The sequence below is a fragment of the Hemiscyllium ocellatum genome, chromosome 35 (assembly GCF_020745735.1).
Source record: "Hemiscyllium ocellatum isolate sHemOce1 chromosome 35, sHemOce1.pat.X.cur, whole genome shotgun sequence".
Classification (NCBI taxonomy): domain Eukaryota; kingdom Metazoa; phylum Chordata; class Chondrichthyes; order Orectolobiformes; family Hemiscylliidae; genus Hemiscyllium; species Hemiscyllium ocellatum.
The window spans coordinates 45,264,694-45,285,046 of record NC_083435.1 but is presented as its reverse complement, the minus strand read 5'-3'; the positions used below and the strand labels follow the sequence as shown (position 1 = coordinate 45,285,046).

Sequence of the window (20,353 nt, the reverse complement as noted above, 5' to 3'; positions counted from 1 at the left end):
GAGTTCTCGGCCTTCTCTCATTGGAACGGCAAAGGATGAGGGGTGACTTGATAGAGGTTTATAAGATGATCAGAGGAATAGATAGAGTAGGCAGTCAGAAACTTTTTCCCCGGTTACAACAGAGTGTTACAAGGGGACATAAATTTAAGGTGAAGGGTGGAAGGTATAGGGGAGATGTCAGGGGTGGGTTCTTTACCCAGAGAGTGGTGGGGGCATGGAATGCGCTGCCCGTGGGAGTGGTAGAGTCAGAATCACTGGCGACCTTTAAGCAGCAATTGGATGGGTACATGGATGGGTGCTTAAGCTAGGACAAATGTTCGGCACAACATCGTGGCCGAAGGGCCTGTTCTGTGCTGTATTGTTCTATGTTCTATGTTCTAAATGCAAAAGTAAGTGGAAATGTACGCTGTGAAGAGAACATATGGAGGCTACTAACGCATATAGATAAGGTAACATAACAGGTAAAGATCTCACAAATAGAATCTAACATGAGAAAGTGTGAAATTGCACACTTTTGCAGGCAGATTAAAAAGAAACAGCATCATAGTAGTGAGAGATTGCAGAAATCCGGGATCTGGGTGTCCTAGCACATTAATTGTATGAGGTTAGCATGCTGGTATGGCAAGTAAATTAAAAACAAACTAATAGAACGTTATTGTGTGGATAAAATTCACACAAAATGAAGGTTTTGTTTCATTTAAATATTGTACTCTACACATTACTGATCATCTTATTAAGGAAGAACATAAATAGCCTGGAAGCAATTCAGAGATGATTTACGAGACTGATACCCAAGATACTCATGTTGTCCAACAGGAATACATAGGACAGGTTAGGCAATACATCTGCTGGAGTTTCAAATGACATAGACTAATTTCTTTGAAACATACAAGTTTGTGAGGGGTCTTGATAGGGTGAATGCAAAGAAAATGTTTCTGCTCAGGGGAGAATCTAAACTAAGACAGTCACTGTTTAAAAATAACAAGTCACCCATTTAAGACAGTTAAGGACAAATATTTTCTCAAAAAGTGTTGAGATTCCTTGGAAAACTCTGCCTCATTAGGAACAGAGATATGGAATATTTAAGGCTGAAATTAAGAGGTTCTGGTTAAGCAAAGCAAGTAAAAGGTTAGTGGGATAAGTGGAAATTCAGAATTGAGGTTACAATACAGATCAGACATGCCTTTATTGAACGTCAGCTGAATTTGGCTTCAAACCAACATTTTATTCTGAATGGATAATGGATTGTAAGCAGTAATTCACACAAGTTGGGCAGGGACTAACAATGGCAAGGTAGTCAAGGAGACAACTTGGAAGGGAGTAAATGTGCCGCCATGACAGCATGGACAGCTCTACACCCTGCAAGGAACTGGTATGATGCCCTGACATAGCAATATTGAAAGTGACTGCTCAGATGAAAGTTTGGACAGCAGTTGCAGAACAATCTTAGAAATCAGTGCACTCCTCAGTAACTGTACGTGACTGCTAAGCCATGTGGACTGGAGCTTCAGTGATGATATTGCAGATTATTGGGAGTCACTAGTCTCAGCCCCAGCACCAACATCACCAGACCCTTTATAAATGTTCATCACACAATCAAACAACATCCCTACCAAGTTATGCCCTGCCTCAACTTTGTCACCATCACTCATAGGAACAGTAGCATTGATTCAAATTTGTTTAAACATTTTGCGTTGACAAAATGGGTGAGAAATAACAGAGGCTTTTATTGCATTCACCATTAAATAAGTCACTGATTTATATTATCAAATGTCTCTGCAGCCCGACTTCAGAGCAGACACTGAGGATGCAATATCTGCACAGCACACATCTGAACATGGGCTCCAAGCTTGGGAAATGAATGGATGGGAACTGGGAGGTTCTGCAAACAATTAATTTGGGTGAGGAGGGAACCAACTGGATCAACTGAAGCACTGGGTGATGAACTGATTCCTCACGTCGTGGGCTGTGAGCTGCTGGCTTGTCTCTTCCTCATCCATTTCTTCCTCTCTATCATCCAGGTCTTCCTCATCGGATGAGGAAACGTTTTCAGGGACTTCCTCCTCTAGCTGCAGCCCCCTCTGCACAGCAAAATTGTGCAGGATGCAGCAGACAACCACAATGCGGGAGACTCTCTGAGGGCTGTACTGCAGAGGACCGCCAGACCGGTCCAGGCAGCGGAAGCGCTGCTTCAGGAGTCCCATGGTGCGTCTGATGACCCTCCTGGTGCTTGCATGACTCTTGTTATACCGCAGCTCAGCGGGCGTGCTAGGGCTAGGGAGTGGAGTCATCAACCACGTGTAGAGAGGATAGTCTCTGTCACCGAGCAGCCAGCCTTTTACATTCTGGCACCTGCTGAAGAGAGGAGGGATGGTGGACTGGTGTAGGATGAAGGCATCGCGGCAGCTGCCAGGAAACCGGGCGCAGACCTGCATAATTCGGTGGCAATGGTCCGCAACGATCTGCACATTTATAGAGTAGTAGCCCCTCCTGTTGAAGGCAGCTGGCTGGTTGTCCGGGGCCTTGATGGCAATGTGAGTGCAATCTATGATCCCCTGTACCCGGGGGAAGCCTGCAAGGGCAGAAAATCCTGACGCCCTATCATCCTGACTGCTTTCATCCATTGGAAAGCAGATGTAGTCATTGGCCCTGGCAAACAGAGCATTGGTGACCTGTTTGATGCATTTGTGTACTGCCGACTGGCTGATGTGGGAGATGTCACCAGCAGCCCCCTGGAAGGAGCCAGAGGCGAAGAAGTTCAGGGCAGTGGTCACTTTCACAGCTACTGGCAGGGCATGACCTCCAGGCCCGGCCGGCATCAGGTCCTGCTGCAGGAGGCTGCACAGATCGCTGACCGCCTGCTTTGAGAAGCGCAGCCGCCTCAGGCACTCCTCTTCGGACAGCTCCAGGAATGTGACCCGGGGCCGGTACACCCGGTTGGCTGGGTACAGCCTCCGCCGTGTCCTTTCCTTGGCCTGAGAGCGCCGGCTGTCACCTCCCACCCGTCTCTGTGCAGACAGCTTGCATTGTCGCTGCTGCTGTTCCCTGTGTCTCCGCTCCAGCTCCTGCTGCTGCTGCAGCAGCTCCTCCTCCTCTTCGTGCAGCCAGATTAAAGTTCCCAAGACAGCCCCCATCTAAGGTGTCCCCAAACCCCGTCGCGCTCTCTCTCTATTCTTCGCCTCTCTACCTGGTCTCTCTCTCTCTCTCTCTCGCCACCCCCACTGCCCTACCGTGTGTATATCTCACCTTCTCCCTCTCTGTCCGCGATCGCTCTCACCCCAACGTCTCTCTGTTTATCCTTTCCTGCCCCGATCTTTTTCTTCCTTAACCCCAAATCCGTAACTGCCACTTTCTCTGTTCGCCCCACCTGTCTATGTGTGTGTGTGTGTGTGTGTATGTGTCTCTGTCTCTCTCTCCCCCTGTCCAAGGTAGACGCACTGACAATGCCGAAACACAACCGCAGCATTGACAGTGCCCATACCAGTCAGTGTCGAACCAATTAGAGACCCGCTTGTGCCTGGGTGCCCCAGCTGAAGGGGGTGAGAGGTCAGAGAAAGCCAGTGGTAAAGGGTCTTACTGAGGGGGAGGGCGGGGTCAGAATTTGGTGACGTCATAACATCGCGCCACCCGACTGCGGCGGCGCTCGGTGAGGGAAAGAGTAAGCCCCGAGGTCAATGACCCCGCCCCCGAAATCTCCACACACGTCCTCCAATCACAGAATAAAACCGGAAACAACCGCGGACGCTGTAAATCACAAACAGAAATTGAAATTGCTGGAAAAGCTGAGTGGTAAGTGATGTCTCCTCACAGATGCTGCCACACCTGCTGAGCTTTTCCAGCAATTTCGGCGAATTGTTCCAAATGCTGATCCCGCCCTCTGACCAACAGGCTCCACCCCCCACCCTGCAACGTCCCACGCCCCCCAAGATCATGCCCCGCCCCTTTTGCTCACAACACGTCAACTCGGGCCCCGCCCCCTGGCACGACCTGCCCGCGAGACACCAAGACCCGCCCACCCACCCCTCTGTTCCGCCCACTTATGGTAGAGTGACCGCGCCCCTCCACCTCAGGCCACGCCCCTGACTAGGCCCCGCCCATTAACAGTCAGGCCACTCCCCCGGCCTGGCTGGCGCCATCTTGCTGGCCGTTGCTATGGCGCGCGTTTCCCAGTGAGTCCGTGTCCCGCCGCCCCGCTGGGTGCCGCCGGTGTGGATTTACTCGGTGTCCGGAGGAGCGGAGCCCTGTGGGGGTGAGGGCGGTCCCTGGGGATGAGCTCAGGGAGATACAGGGGATCATGACTCGGAGAGAGAATTAGGGTCAGCGAGAAAACTGTCCAGAAATATTAAGGCAGACAGTAACAGTCCCTCTGTGTGTCTGAACAAAAAACCCCAGGAAAGTCGACAAACTGTGTTGGTCCGATAGAGAGTGAGTCTGGAGAATTGATAAGGCAAATTTAAGAGCTGGCAGGTGAATTGGACAGGAATTTTGCGACCGTCCAGGGTAGAATAACGCCTGAGAAGGAAATAAACATAGGAGACATGGACTGTGGCGGATCGCACTGACCAGTGATGCTGACCGGGCTGTTTGACCTGCAGGATGCCAAATCTTCATGGACTCCTTCCCAGGGTGAGAAGTAAGTCAGATGTGTTGGTTTTTATTTCCGCTACGCCCTCCATTCGGGGTGGACTCCCGTTAGATTGGATGATGGCAAATATAACTCCCTTATTCAAAAAGAGGAGACAGAAAGCACTAAACTACAGGCCGGTTAGTTTAACAGCCGCCACAGTGAAAACATTACAGACTTATTAGAGAAGTCATAAAGATGTACAGCACGGAAACGGACCCTTCGGTCCATATTGTCCCATACTGGCCAGATATCCCAACCCAATCCAGTCCCACATGCCAGCACCTGGCACATATCCCACCAAACTCTTCCTATTCATATACCCATCCAGATGCCTTTTAAATGTTGCACTTGTACCAGTCTCCACCACTTCCTCTGGCTGCTCATTCCATACACGTACCACCCTCTGTGTGAAAATGTTGCCTCTTAGGTCTCTTTTATATCTTTCCCTTCTCACCCTAAACCTATGCCCTCTAGTTCTGGACTCCTCCCACCTCAGAGAAAAATGCTTTGTCTATTTATCCTATCCTTGCGCCCCATGATTTTATAACCTCTACAAGGTCACCCCTGGGTTTTTCCGTTTCTCCAGGGAAAACAGCCCCAGCCTATTCAACTTCTCCCTACAGCGCAAATCCTCCAACTCTGACAAAATCCATGTAAATCTTTTCTGAATCCTTTCAACTTTCACAACATCTTTCATAGGACGTTTTGATAAATTCAAGGTGATTTGTCAGATTTGTTAAGGCTTTATGAAAGGGAAATCAAGATTCTCCAAGTTATTGGAGATATTTAGAGACAGTTTGGAAACAGACCCTCCATGCCAACACAGTTTCCCAAACTAAACTAGCCCCACTTACCTGCTTTCATCCAAGATCTCTCTTAAACCATACCTATTCATGTACCTGTCCAAATGTCTTTTATATATTCTGACTGTACCTGCAGCTACCACTTTCTGTGGCAGTTGGTTCCACATGTGAAAAAGTTGCCCCTCAAGTTCCTTTTAAATCTTTCTCCTCTCATCTTAAAAATATTCCTGTTAGTTTTGAACTACCCCACCCTAAGAAAAACACCTTTGCTACTCACCTTTTCAATGACTTATTATTTTATAAATCTGTATCAACTTAGATTAGATTCCCTACAGTGTGGAAACAGGCTATTTGGCCCAACAAGTCCACACCGACCCTCTGAAGAGTAACCTGGCCAGACCCACTTCCCTGTGACTAAAGCACCTAACACTTTAGTATTGCCAATTCACCTGACCTGCACGTCTTTGAATTGTGGGAAGAAATGGAACGCCTGGGAAACACCCACGCAGACATGGGGAGAATGTGCAAACTCCATGCAGACAGTTGCCCGAGGCTGGATTTGAACCTAGGTCCCTGGCGTTGTGAGTCAGCAGTGCTAACTACTGAGCCACTGTGCAGCACAAGCGAACTTCATTTGCTCCAGTGAAAAAATTCTCAACCTATTTTAACCTATCTTTATAAGTGCAATCTTCCAGACTCAGCAACACCCTTGTAATTTTTTTCTACAATTTAAACATTTCTTCCTATAGCAGGGTAATCAGAACTCCCCACATTACTGTTTGTACTGTACTTAGATAAAGTGTCATGTCAAAGTTTATTGCTGAAAAGAAAGTTTGTGGTGTACGTGGTAGCATATTGGTATCTTGGAGGGAACGATCCCTGCGAATGTGGACCTGCACACCCTGATCCCTCTATGTTGACGCTACTAAGGGTTCTTTGATTTTACTGTATACTTTGCTCCTGCATTAGATCTTCCAAAGTGTATCACTCACATTTTTCCAGATTATAGTTCATCCACCATTTCTCCAAGTCCAAGTCTCCAGCATTTCTATATCTTGCTGATTCCCCAGGCAATTGTTCTTGCTGTCTGTAGGTCCCCCAATCTTTGTGTCATCCTCAAATTTGTTAATCAGGTCACCTGCATTCCCCTCCAATCGTAGATATTACAAGCAAGGGTCCCATCACCAATCTGTGCAGAACACCGCTGGTCACAAATGTAGAGACAGAAAAACACCTTTCCACCACTACTGTCTTCTCGGATTGAACCTGTATCCATCTTATGAGCTCACTAGTGGGTTCCATGTAACTTCACTTTTCATCTTAGCCTACAATGGACTTTGTCAATGGACTGTAGCAAATCCATATAGACAATATCCAGCAATTATCTTTGTCACTTCCTCAAGAAAAACCTCAATCAAGTTTGAGAGACACAACCTTGCCAGCACAGAGCTATGGTACCTATAAAGGTTTACAGCATGGAAACAGGCCCTGCAGCCTAACTTGTCCATGCAGCCAGTTTTCACAATTAAACTAGTCCCACTTACCTGAGTTTGGCCTATATCTTTCCATACCTATTTCACCCATGTACCTGTCCAACTTTGTAAATGATAAACGTATACTTGCCTCCACCACTACCTCTGGCAGTCTGTTCCATACATTCACTACCCTCTGGACCCGTTTGTATCTCTGCACTCTCACCTTAGACCTTCGCTGTCTTGTTTTAGACTCCCTTACCATGGGGGGAAAAGCTGTTAGCTATCTACATTATCTACACCTCGCATGATTTCAGACTTCTGTAAGGTCAGCCCTCAGTCTCCTGTGCTGCAGGGAGAAACGTCCCAGCCTATCCTTCCAGTTCAGGTAGCGTCTTAGTAAATCTGTTTTGCACTCTTTCTAGTTTAGTAATATCATTTTTACCATAGTGTGACCAGAACCACATGCAGTACTCTAATGTAGCCATGCCAATGTCTTGTACAGCTACAAACAAGATGTCCCATCTGCTATGTTCATTGCTCTGACTGATGATGCCAAAAGCTGTCTTCATTACCCTGTCTGCCTGTGACTCCATTTTCAAGGAGCTTTGATCCTGTACCCCAATATCTCTGGTCTACAATAGTCCCTAAGGGACCTCCTATTGATTGTGAATCCTACCCTGGTTTGCATTACCAAAATGCAACACCCTGCATTTATCTAAATTAAAGCCCATGTGCCATTTCTTGGCCCAGTTAGAACATACAACTCTACGCACAGGAGTTTGTCCAGCTTTTCATTATAGTTCATATCCTCTAATCCAGGCAGCATTCTAGTGATTCCTGATGAAGGGTTTTTGCCCAAAATGTCGATTTTCCTGCTTCTCGGATGCTGCCTGACCTGCTGTGCTTTTCCAGCACCGCGCTGATCTTGATTGTGATCTCCAGCATCTGCAGTACCCAATGGGCAAACTTCACACAGAGAGTCACACAAGGCTGGAATCGGATCAGGGTCCCTGATGCTTTGAGGCTGCAGTGCTAACCACTGAACCAGCATGCTGGAGGCTCACGGAATCTATACTGTACAGTGACAGTGATTTACATGGTCTTTACAAAGATGCCAATTCTCAGTATCGTAACAGAGATGGTGATTCATGAGCTGTATAGAGGTATTGATTCATGCGACCTGCACCAAAATGAGTCTGCTCTGTAAAACAGTAAGCAGACAGTTTAATAGAGAGATTTTTATGACCAGGGTGATTACTGGGCTTGTTGCAGTGTTTCCTGTGATTTCTGTTGCTCTTGTTCACTGACTAACCTTTACCCTGATGTCCACAAACAGCCAGGAGTTTGATCACTTCTTTTTTCCATCTCTGATTAGACACTGTGTGTACACGTGCAGTTTGGATTGAAGGATCAACATGGAACTTCAAGACGAAAGCCGAACACTCAAGAACAATGGACAGGGATCTCAGCGACAGATTAGACGCAGACCATTGGCATCTGGAGGTGGGGGACTGGAGGATCTGCGCTGCAAACTGTGTGGGAAGGGTTTCCGTTGGCCCAGCCTGCTGGACACACCTCCGTGTTCACACCGGAGACAAGCCCTTTGAGTGTGCCATGTGCCAGATGCGCTTCTATACGTCCAGCGAGGTCACCAAACACCAGCGATTTCACACGGGTGAGAAACCCTTTGAGTGCTCGGTGTGCACAAACCGCTTCCATACGTCCAGCAACCTAGTACAGCACCGCAAAGTCCACATTGGTGAGAAGCCACATGAATGTGCGATCTGCAGCAAGCGCTTTTCCCGCTCCTGTGACCTAAGCAAACACTGGCGTATTCACACCGGGGAGAAGCCGTTCAACTGTGCTGTTTGTGGCAAGCGCTTCCACACGTCGAGCAACCTCATCCAGCACAGGCAGGCCCATGCTGCGGAGAGGCCCTTCGAGTGCAGTGTGTGCACAAAGCGATTCTACACCTGCAGCCTCCTGACTCAGCATCAGAAGATTCACACCGGCGAGAAGCCGTTCGAGTGCGTGGTGTGCCAGAAATGCTTTTACCGGTCGGGCTACCTCATTGAGCACCAGCGCACCCACACAGCAGAGAAGAAGTTTGAGTGCTCAGTGTGTGGCAAGAGGTTTCACACATCGAGCAACTTGAACAAGCATGTGAAAATCCACACTGGCGAGAAGCCATTTGAATGCTCGCTGTGCGACAAGAGGTTTTATACTTCCAGTAACCTGACACAGCATCAGCAGATCCACACAGGGGAGAAGGCTTTCAAATGCAGCATCTGCACGAAGAGATTTAAAAGTTTCAGGTACCTGCTGCAACATCAAACGAAGCACACCGACATCACAGAATCGAACATGCTAGGTTAAATTCCACCTTGCAGTCTGTGCATTTTCTGCTGACACAGCGAGCTGCTTTGATGCTTCGGTGTTTTGACTCTGGTCTCCCTTGTTTCCACGGCCATTACAAAACTGAGGTGGTAAAATCACAGAGTCTGTTGCTTCCCTTTCTCAGAGACTTGAGCCTGCTGCCCCATTGCTTCTCATGGTTAAGATCAGATGCCAAGGTGAGTACTGTTGGAGGGGGAAGCTAGCATTCAAGATCTTGGGTGGATGGGGCATTGACCACTCTTCAAGTGAACAATGGGACAATTGATCAAAATGTCCTTTGATGCCGCACCTCGATGAAGGGTCAGAGTTTGTAGCAAATAGTGCGTGCGTGTTGTTGGCATGAGCCTGATCACGCCACAACTTTTCACAATAGCCCTGCCTCCTGTTCTGTCTCAAGCAATCATCCAAATTTCCTATTTTCAGAAAAAAAAGTTGAAGCTTCCTCTCCACAGCACCTTAACTATAAGGTTGCAATTCTGATTCACAGAGGAACATGCAAGCTAGTTCTACTGAATTATATCCATGTGAATGCTGAGTGACCAACAACTGTTCATTCAATATTCTTTCTTAGGAAGCATTTAAACTGTTAGAATTCCTAATGTCTGTGTTCCTCTAACTCTTCCCGCAATCCTAGCACTTAGATAACAACCTGTAACTGATATCTGTTCACTAAATGTTTCCCAATTGGTTCACGCATGTGTTTGCCTATCACTCAAAGTCCAAGATTGTCTCGCATTCCCCACCTCCCATTTCTGTCACTGCCCATTTGAATATTCCCAATTTGTCAATGCTTTCACAGCCTTCCTGCTATCCTGCCCCGTCCCAAGCTTAACTCCTCAAAATATATGACAGCTTCTACTTACGTCTTCCCCGAATGTACCGTCACTTGCAAATGAAAGCTTTGCCACGCTGATGCTGTCAAGGATGTGAATGTCATGGTTGAGGACTGATGTTCTCTGTTTCTAATCGACTGAGCGTGTTCATTTACACTTTTGCTCAACTCATGGTGCTGTTATGTGTAATCATTGCTTCGACTGTTCGCCAACTCTTACATTTGTGTTTGAAATTCTTGGTCTGTACAACGAACTCCAACCCTTCCACCAACTAAGTATTACACTAGATTTCTCCCTGAAATACCCTCTGCACTCTGAAACTCTCTAGCCATCAACCTTGATTCAGCCAGCTGCTAATTCACTAAATGGTGCACACCACACCTTTGTTGATGTTGTTCTCCTCATTGGTGTTATTACAGTTTTCTAATCTTGTGGTTTCACTTGACAAAGCTTAACCTTCACCCTGTTATGTGGAAGAGAGGTTTGATTGATTTTAGCAATGGACCAAAAAATTGATTTTCTAATAGAAACAATGTTAAAATGTTAAAGTTGTTAAATGAGTATTCAGGCAGGTGAAAATGACACCTGTTTTACTTTTTCTAAAAAAGAACTGAACGGGAATAGGCCATTCAGCCCTTTGGGCTTGCCTCTCTGTTCAAATGATCAGGGCTGATCATGCAGCTCAGTACTCTTCCCACCTTTTCCCAATACCATTTGATCCCTTTAGCCCAAAGAACTATATCTAACCCTTTCTTGAAAACATTCAATGTTTTGGCCTCCGAGCTTTCTGTGACAGAGAATCCCACAACCTCACCATTTTCTAAGTGAAGAAAGGTCTCCTCATCTCAGTCCTAAATGGCCGATCCTTATTTTTAGACTGTGAGCCCTGGTCCTGGACTCTGCAGTCATAGGAAACATCTTTCCATATTTAACCTGCCTGGTCCTGTTAAAAGTTCAGAGCAAACAGCACCCACCCCACCTCTTCATTCATCACTGCCAGAGCAGCTGGTGCTTCTATTGTTGCAGCAATTGAGAACATCTCTGTAGTTCCCTCTATTCCCCTTGGCTCACCATGTGAACATACATGCCTCAGCCCTTAGTTTGTATCGTTCTTGAGTTTTAATCAACTTTTCCATTTTGGATAGGAGCTGCAATGTTATGTACAGGACATTGGTGAGTCCACTTGTAGAACACTGTACAATTCTGATCACCCTTCTATAATATGGATGTTGTTAAATTTGAAAGTTTTCAGAAAATATTAACAAAGATGTTGCAGGGATTGGAGGGTTTGAACTATAGGGAGAGGCTGAATAGGCTGGGACTTTTATTTTCTCTGCAATGTTAGAGGCTGAGGGGTGAATTTACAGAGGTTTATAAAATCATGAGGAGCTTAGATAATATAAATATCCAAGGTCCCTTTCCTCAGGTGGCAGAGTTCAAAACGAGAAGGCGTAGGTTTAAGGTGAGAGGGGAAAGATTAAAAAAGGATTAAGTGGCAATGTTTCACATGTAGAAACTGTCAGAGGAAGTTGTGAAGCCTGGTGCAATTACAACGTTTAAAAGGCATCTGGATAGGTACATCAATAGGAACGGTTTCGAGGGATATGGGCCAGATGCTGGAAAATTGGACTAAATCAATTTGGGATATATGATCAGCACAGATGAGATGGACTGAAGGGTCTGTTTCCCTGCTGCATGACTTTGTGAATGATGCAAAGGTTAACAGTGAGGGTGCAATGACAAGGGCGACACCAGGGATAGGGGATTGGTCTGCAGAACTGGAGGTTTGATACAGATGGTCCTTGGGTTGTGAGCATGCAGTCCAGCATTTCTTTTTGTTTTTTTCGAACTTTGAGGCCTCCACCACAAACTCCATTCTCGGACTACTGACTCCACCTCTCTCTTTGGCAACTGTCTGAGGTAAATAATTCCTGTCCCATTAGACCCTGAGACATATTTTTCCATTTAGTATTGCTCAGTCCCATCGCAACCTGTGCTGATCTGCTGAAACCTTCCTTTATGACTTCATAATCTAAACTAAGCTTTTTCTACATTCTGCATTTAGATCAGAGTGGTGCTGGAAAAGCGCAGCAGGTCAGGCAGCATCCGAGAAGCAGGAAAATCAATGTTTCGGGCAAAAGCCCTTCTTCAGGAATAGACTCCTGATGAAGGGCTTTTGCCCAAAATGTCGATTTTCCTGCTCCTCGGATGCTGCCTGACCTGCTGTGCTTTTCCAGCACCACTCTGATCTAAACTCTGGTTTCCAGCATCTGCAGTCCTCACTTTTGCCTAGTTTTTCTACATTCTCCAATTCTACCATCAATAAACTCCAAAGCCATGCAAGATTCTGTCTATATCCCTGCATTGCAACAAATTCTGTTTTCCCTTATCCATGTGCTCACTGACCTACATTGATAGTAAAACAAATTTAAAAACTTTTTTTTGTATTTTTGATTTTGTATTGAAATGGGAAAGGGGCTGGTTTAAAATCCAAGGATTGTGGAAGGGCGACAGCACTTTTTAAGAGCAAATAACTTGACTCTCAAATTGTAAGTGCCGCTGACTCAACTGTTTGCTCATTCAGTGGGAGAATTCCAGTTACTGATCAGCTGGGGGGTGTGGACAAATGGAGATTTGGCTGACAACAAATAGCTGATTGGTCTCTGGGCTAGTCCCATGACAATGACCTTCTGCCTGCCAACAACTATGTGATTCGCTCCCAAGGAGCTGAACAGATGATGGGTGTGTGCATTTTGGGAAAAGCCATTAGATCCCTGAAAAAGAAAGAGCATCTTTACTCTGTGGGAAAGACCATTTCAAGCCGGTTAAAGAGAATCAATTTATTTTTCTCTTTTCAGTTGCTTCAAGCTGTAGGTTTAGAGCCGAGAAGAATACAATGCAGAACAGATCCTTCGGCACTCAATCTTGTGCTGACCTGTGAACTAATCTAAGCCCATCCCCCTACACTATCCCATCATCATCCATGTGCTTCTCCAAGAATTGTTTAAATCTTCCAAATGTGGGGGGGTTAACTACGGTTCTGCTCGCCGAGCTGGAAGTTTTTGCTGCAAACGTTTCGTTCCCTGGCTAGGGAACATCATCAGTGCTGTTGGAGCCTCGTGTGAAGCGCTGCTTTGATGTTTCTTCCGGTATTTATATTGGTTTGTTCTTGCAAGTAAGTCAGAGACCTTTCAAGTTTTGAACCAGCTGCCCTGTGTTAGTGAGTGAAAAACCCTGGAGAATGTAGTTCAAAGAACCGTGTCCTAACAAACTGAGAGGATCAGTACAGTGAACTCTGGGGATTGAACTGTTTTGCCATCTTTACCTCCAACCATAACCTTTTTTTTTTGGGTGGGTGTGTGTAGGAGAGTTACTGGAAAAAAGGGATAGAGTTTTAACAATATTAGTTATTTGTTGATGGTTCATAATGCAGTATCTGCAGATAGATTCTATTTATTTGTAATAAATTCTCATTCTTGTTGCATGCAGAAACCTGGTCTGTGCTTTCTGTCAACCATGGTCTAAAAGACAAATACATTGGGGAATCCTGTGTAACTTTTCAAATATTTAACTTCTGGTACAGCTCCAGGAATTCGCAGCTTGATTTCCATCACGGTATCCCAGTGAGGCCTAACACAGTGGCAGTGCATGTGTGTGTTTTTAAAAGTACATGTACAGTTGCATGTATTCACACACACAACAGGAGTGTGTACACAGACTGCAGCCCTGTTTCAGCAAACAGAATTGGTGACACAAATTCTTTGGTTAATTTCTTGGCAATGCATTTACAAATAGAGTCAGACTGCCTGGTTTAAATTTAACAAAGTGTGTCAGTTAACTGTTGGTCTTCATAACTAGTGTGCTTTTAGTTATCTGACTTCATATCTCCCTACGTGATTGGGTATCAGTGTTTTTGTTTCATGATGCTCCAGTTAACTACCTGAGGCACCTTACTGATTTATAGGTGTTATATGAATGTAGGTGGTTGCTGCTTTGTTAATATTATGGGCGTGGTGAATGGTTGATCAGTACTGTCCAAGCATTGCAACTCCTCACCTTGTCCCACAAAAGTGAGCTCTTCTTTTCCATGATTCATAGAGTCTCTGCTTTGTTCTTCACTCTAAGACATGTTTCTATATGGATTACTTACGACCATCAGTCTGTCTGCCAGAAGTGTGTTTGTTTGTGAATCCTGCCGGATCACATGGACCAGTTGGAGCAGCAGTTAGAGGCAGTGAGGAATTTAAAGAACTATGGGGTGTGATGGTTGACAGTTATGGGAAGGGAGAAAAGCCACAGATCCAGTTAGGTTGATGGGTTAACTCCAGGAAAGGTGGGAGAGGTAAGCAGGTAGTGCAGTGGCTATCCCCATCTCGAATGACTATGCTGTTTTGGAAAATAAAGGGGGTGTTAGAGTCTCAGGGCAATGTAGCACCAACAGCCAGGTTTCTGTATCAAGACTGGCTCTAAAGTAATGAGGGGTACATCGGCTTCCAAGCGATTGATTATGATAGAGGACTCTCTAATCAGAGGCACAGGCAGATGTTTCTGCAGCCAGCAGCAAAAAATCAGAATGGTGTGTTTTCTCTCTGGTGCCCAGATCAAGGATATCTCCAGGTGCAGAATGTTCTCAAAGGTGAGAGGGACCAGCAGGAGGTCATTGTGTACATTGGAACTAATGACATAGGAAGGAAAAAGGATGAAGTTCTGAAGGGATAATATAGAAGTTTAGACAGGAATTTAAAAAGGTTCTTTATAAAGGTCTGAATTACTTCAGGTGCTATGAGCTAATGAGTGTAGGAATAGGAAGATAGAGCATATGAATGTGTGGCTGAGGAGCTGGTACAGGGGAGAAGGGTTCATATTTTTGGATTGTTCTCATACATGTCACTTCCGCCCTAGAAGGAATCTCTTCTGGGGTGGAAATGACATGTATGAAAACGACGGCTTGCACCAGAATTGAAAGGGGACGATTCGACTGGCAGGGAGATTAACTAGAGCTGCTCGAGAGGATTTAAACTCAAGGTGGGGGCGCTGGGACCCAGGGATATAGTGAGGAAAGAAATCAACTGAGACTGGTACAGTTTGGAAAAGGAGTGAGTCAAACAGTCAAGGCAGGCAAGAACAAAGTAGAGAACAAGGTAGGACTGATAAATTAAACTGCATTTATTTCAATGCAAGAGGCATAACAGGGAAGGCAGATAAACTCAGAGCATGGTAAGGAACATGGGACTGAGACATCATAGCAATCACAGAAACGTGGCTCAGGGATGGACAGAACTGACCTGTTCCAGGATACAAATGCTATAGGAAAGGTAGAAAGGGAGGCATAAGAGGGGGAGTGGTGTTTTTGATAAGGGATAATATTACTGCTGTACTGAGGGAGGATATTCCTGGGAATATGTCCTGGGAAATTATTTGGGTGGAACCGAGAATTAAGAAAGGGATGATCACCTTAATTGGGATTGTATTATAGACTCCTTAATAGTCAACGGGAAATTGAGAAACAAATTTGTAAGAAGATTTCAGCTATCTGTAAGAATCATAGGGTGGTTGTGGTAGGTAATTTTATCTTTGCAAACATACACTGGGACTGCAATTGTGTTAAGGGTTTAGCTGAAGAGAAATTTGTTAAGTGCGTACAAAACAATTTTCTGATTCAGTATGTGAATGTACCTACTAGAGAAGGTGCAAAACTTGACCTTCTCTTGGGAAATAAGGTAAGGCAGATGACTGAAGTGTCAGTGGGGGAGCACTTTGGGGCCAGTGACCATAATTCCATTAGTTTTAAAATAGTGATGGAAAAGGATAGACCGGATCTAAAACTTGAAGTTCTAAATTGGAGGGAGGCCAATTTTGACAGTATTTGGCAAGAATTTTCAAAAGCTGATTGGGGGCAGATGTTCACATGTAAAGGGATGGCTGGAAAATGAGATAACGAGAGTCCAGAGATGGTATATTCCTGTTAGGGTGAAAGGAAGGGCTAGTACTTGTAGGGAATGCTGGATAACTAGAGAAATTGAGGTTTGCTTAAGAAAAAGAAGGTAGCATATGTAAGGTATAGACGGGATAGCTGGAGTGAATCCTTAGAGTATAAAGGCAGTAGGAGTATACTTAAGAGGGAAATCAGGAGGGCAAAAAGGGGACATGAGATAGCTTTGGCAAATAGGGTTAAGGAGAATCCAGAGGGATTTAATAAATACATTAAGGACAAAAGGGTAACTCTGGCTAGAATAGATTAGATTAGATTACTTACAGTGTGGAAACAGGCCCTTCGGCCCAACAAGTCCACACCAACCCGCCGAAGCGCAACCCACCCATACCCCTACGTTAACCCCTTACCTAACACTACGGGCAATTTAGCATGGCCAATTCACCTGACCCCTCAAAGATCAGTGTGGCAGCCTTTGTGTCGAGTCACAGCAGATGGGGCAAATACTTAACAAGAATTTTGTATCATTGTTTACTGTAAAGAAGGAGGAGAAAGTGAGGTCTGCAGATGCTGGAGATCAGAGCTGAAAATGTGTTGCTGGAGAAGCGCAGCAGGTCAGGCAGCATCCAAGGAACAGGAGATTCGACGTTTCGGGTATGCCCGAAATGTCGAATCTCCTGTTCCTTGGATGCTGCCTGACCTGCTGCGCTTCTCCAGCAACACATTTTCAGCTACTGTAAAGAAGGACATGAACTATTCGGAGGCCAACTATTCCCAGAGATGTAGAGGAAAGGATAGCAAAGATAATTCTGCATATGAGTGAGAGTAACAGGGTAGTTGTTATGGGGACTTTAGTTTTCCAAATATTGACGGGAAATACGATAGTTCAAGTACTATAGATGGGTCAGTTTTTGTCCAATATGTGCCTGATTGTTTCCTGACACAGTATGTATTCAGGCCAATTAGGGGTGAGGCCACATTGGATTTTGGTTCTGGGTGCTGAACCTGGCCTGGTGTTAGATTTGGAGGTAGGTAAGCACTTTGATAATAGTGACCACAATTCAGTTATGTTTACCTTAGTAATGGAAAGGGATAGACATATAAAGCAGGGCAAAAGTTATTGGTGGGGGAAAGGCAATTATGGATGTGATTAGGCAAAATTTAGGATGCGTGAGATGGGGATGGGCACAAATGAAATGTGGAACTTATTCAAGGAACAGCTACTGTGTGTTGTTGATAAGTACAGGCAGGGTGGAAGTGGTGGAACGTGAGTGTTGTGGTTTACGAAAGAAGTTTTATTTCTTCTCAAGAAGAAGAAGAAGAAGAAGGCTTATGTTAGGACGTAATGTGAAGACTTAGCTAGGATGCTTGAGAGTTACAAGTTAGCCAGGAAAGACCCATAGGGAGAGCTAAGAAGAGCCAGAAGGGAGGACTTGAAAAGTCATTGGCAGATAAGATCAAGAAAAACCCTCAAGCTTTCTATAGGTATATCAGGAATAAAAGAATGACGAGAGAAGGATTAGGACCAATCAAGGACAATAGTGGGAAGTTGTGCGTGGAGTCTGAGGAGACAGGGGAAGCACTAAATGAACATTTTTCGTCAGTATTCACATTGGTAAAAGGCAATGTTGTCGAGGAGGATACTGAGATACAGGCTACCAGAATAGATGGGATTGACATTCACAAAGAGGTGTTAGCAATTCTGGAAAGTGTGAAAATAGCTAAGTCCCCTGGGCCAGATGGGATTTATCGTAGAATTCTCTGGAAGCCAGGGAGGAGATTGCAGAGCGTTTGGCTTTGATCTTTATGTCGTCATTGTCTACAGGAATAATGCCAGAAGACTGGAGGATAGCAAATGTTATCTCCATGTTCAAGAAGAGAAGTAGAGACAAATCTGATAATTATAGACCCCTTACTTTGGTTGGGGTAAAGTGTTGGAAAAGGTTATAAGAAGTAGGATTTATAATCGTCTAGAAAGGAATATGTTGATTAGGGATAGTGGACACAATATTGTGAAGGTTGGGCTGTGCCTCTCAAACCTTATTGAGCTCTTTGAGATGGATGAGAGTGAAGCAGTTGATGTGGTGTACATGGATTTCAGTAAGGCGTTTGATAAGGTTCCCCATGGTAGGCTATTACTCAAAATACGCAGGCATGGGATTGAGAGTGATTTGGCGGTTTGGATCAGAAATTGACTTGCTAAAAGAAGACAGAGGGTGGTGGTTGATGGGAAATGTTCATCCTAGAGTTCAGTTACTCGTGGTGTACCCCAAGGATCTGTTTTGAATCCACTGCTGTATGTCATTTTCTGAAAAGAGCTGGATAAGGGTGTAGAAGGGTAGGTCAGTAAGTTTGCGGATGATATTAACGTCAGTAGTGTTGTGGATAGTACTGAAGGATGTTGCAGGTTACAGAGGGACAAAAGGTAAGCTGCAGAGCTGGACTGAGAGGTGGCAAATCGAGTTTAAAGCATAAAAGTGAGAGGTGATTCACTTTGGAAGGAGCAACAGGAATAAAGAGAATTGAGCTAATGGTAAGATTCTTGGTAGTGCAGATGAGCAGAGATTTCTGTGTCCATGTACACACATCCCTGAAAGTTGCCACCCAGGTTGTTAGGGTTGTTAAGAAGGCTTATGGTGTGTTAGCTTTTATTGGTTGAGGGATTGAGTTTCAGAGCCATGGGGTCATGTTGCAGCTGTACAAAACTCTGGTGCGGCCGCACTTGGAGTGTTGCGCACAGTTCTGGTCACCACATTTTTGGAAGGATGTGGAAGCTTTGGAAAGGTTCAGAGGAGATTTATTGGGATTTTGCCTGGTAAGGAGGGAAGGTCTTATGAGGAAAGGCTGAGGGACTTGTGGCTGTTTTTCATTAGAAGAAGGTTGAGAGTTGATTTATTTAAGACATATCAATTAACCAGAGGGTTAGATAGGGTGGACAGTGAGAGCCTTTTTCCTTGGATGGTGATGGCTGGCATGAGGGGATATAGCTTTAAATTGAAGGGTCATAGCTACAGGACAGATGTCAGAGGTAGTTTCTTTACTCAGAGTAGTAGGGGCATAGAATGCCCTGCCTGTAACAGTAGTATACTCGCCAACTTTAAGGGCATTTAAATGGTACATGGATAAACGAGTGGATGAAATGGAATAGTTTAGGATAGATGGGCTTCTGATTGGATTCACAGGTTGGCGCACCATCAAAGGCTGAAGGACCTGTACTGCGCTGTAATATTCTATGTTCTAAGAACAGAATGAGTTACTATTCATCTCCTGGGCCTTTTCTTACTCTAAGGGGTTAACTGTCTCTGAGTTGTTACTATCAGATTCTGAAGTCATCTTATTTGAATAATTCACAAATAAATGGTGATCTGCTGAGAGATTTGCCATTGAGCTCACATGTGCTGTTCAGTCACGTCATGTGGCAAGGAAAGAAGGTATTGCATAGCCCATCAGCTTTTGGAACAGAAAGGGAATATTGTCAAAACTAGGGCTGGAGCAACAGTGGAAGATATGTAAATGTAAGTGATCAATGGACAGCATATAAAAAGAGTAAAATACCAGGAATGCAGGAAATGTAAATGTAATTGTCAAGTTTAAAACAAATTAAACCCGGTGCCTGGGAATATTTTTGTGAAGCAACAAAGTTTAAGAATTAGAATTAGAATTCCTGCAGTGTGGAAACAGGCCGAAAAGTGCATACTGACCCTCTGAGGAGTATCCATCCCAGACCCATCCCCTTATTACTCGACATTTACCCCTGACTAACACCTAGCCTATACATCCCTGAACATTGTGGGCAATTTAGCATGGCCAATTCACCTAATTGCACATCTTTGTCTGTGGAAGGAAACCAGAGGACCTAGAGCAAACCCACGCAGACAAATGGAGAAATGGTCATCGTGCTGCCCCTTTTCTTTCTCCTAACCCCTCCACAGATGCAAGGTGTCTCTAGCATTCTGTGGTTGTTTCAGTCTTCCACCATCTACAGTGTTTTATTTTTCTCCAAATAATCACAGACTTATTATTTGGAAAATGACTATGCAGGGGTTACAGGGAGTAGGCAGGAAAAGGCACTAAGTCATAAAACTTAAATTCTGAGGCTTTGTTGTTAAAAGTAGGAAAATCATCAGACAGAATTGATTGATGGAAACTATTTCTTCTCGTGGGCAAGTCCAGAGAATACAGATTCCTGCCAAAAAAAAAGTTGGAATTAAATCAATAAATCTGGAATTAAAAACTAGTCCATTGTGAGCATGAACCATTGTTAGTTGTTATAAAAATTCACCTGG

General features: G+C 44.8%; 2 protein-coding genes across 2 annotated transcripts in view; one reads left to right on the top strand and one right to left on the bottom strand.

Moving 5' to 3' along the window:
• Positions 1-1,922: 1,922 nt before the first annotated feature.
• LOC132832658 (putative nuclease HARBI1) lies at positions 1,923-3,134 on the bottom strand. The gene has a single exon (XM_060850737.1). It carries the CDS (start codon positions 3,132-3,134, stop codon positions 1,923-1,925), a length of 1,212 nt encoding a protein of 403 aa, XP_060706720.1.
• Positions 3,135-3,673: 539 nt separating this feature from the next.
• LOC132832891 (zinc finger protein 501-like) overlaps positions 3,674-20,353 on the top strand; it is a 66,688-nt gene continuing 50,008 nt past the window's right edge. The window contains exons 1-2 of the mRNA XM_060851094.1: positions 3,674-3,789; positions 8,281-9,478. Coding sequence (XP_060707077.1) covers positions 3,675-3,789; positions 8,281-9,281 — 1,116 coding nt within the window. The 5' untranslated portion in view covers position 3,674 and the 3' untranslated portion in view covers positions 9,282-9,478. The remainder of the gene's footprint in view (positions 3,790-8,280; positions 9,479-20,353) is intronic.

What these genes read in the sequence shown, in the direction of transcription:
- LOC132832658 (XM_060850737.1), bottom strand. Translation starts at nt 3,134, where the DNA reads ATGGGGGCTGTCTTGGGAACTTTAATCTGGCTGCACGAAGAGGAGGAG.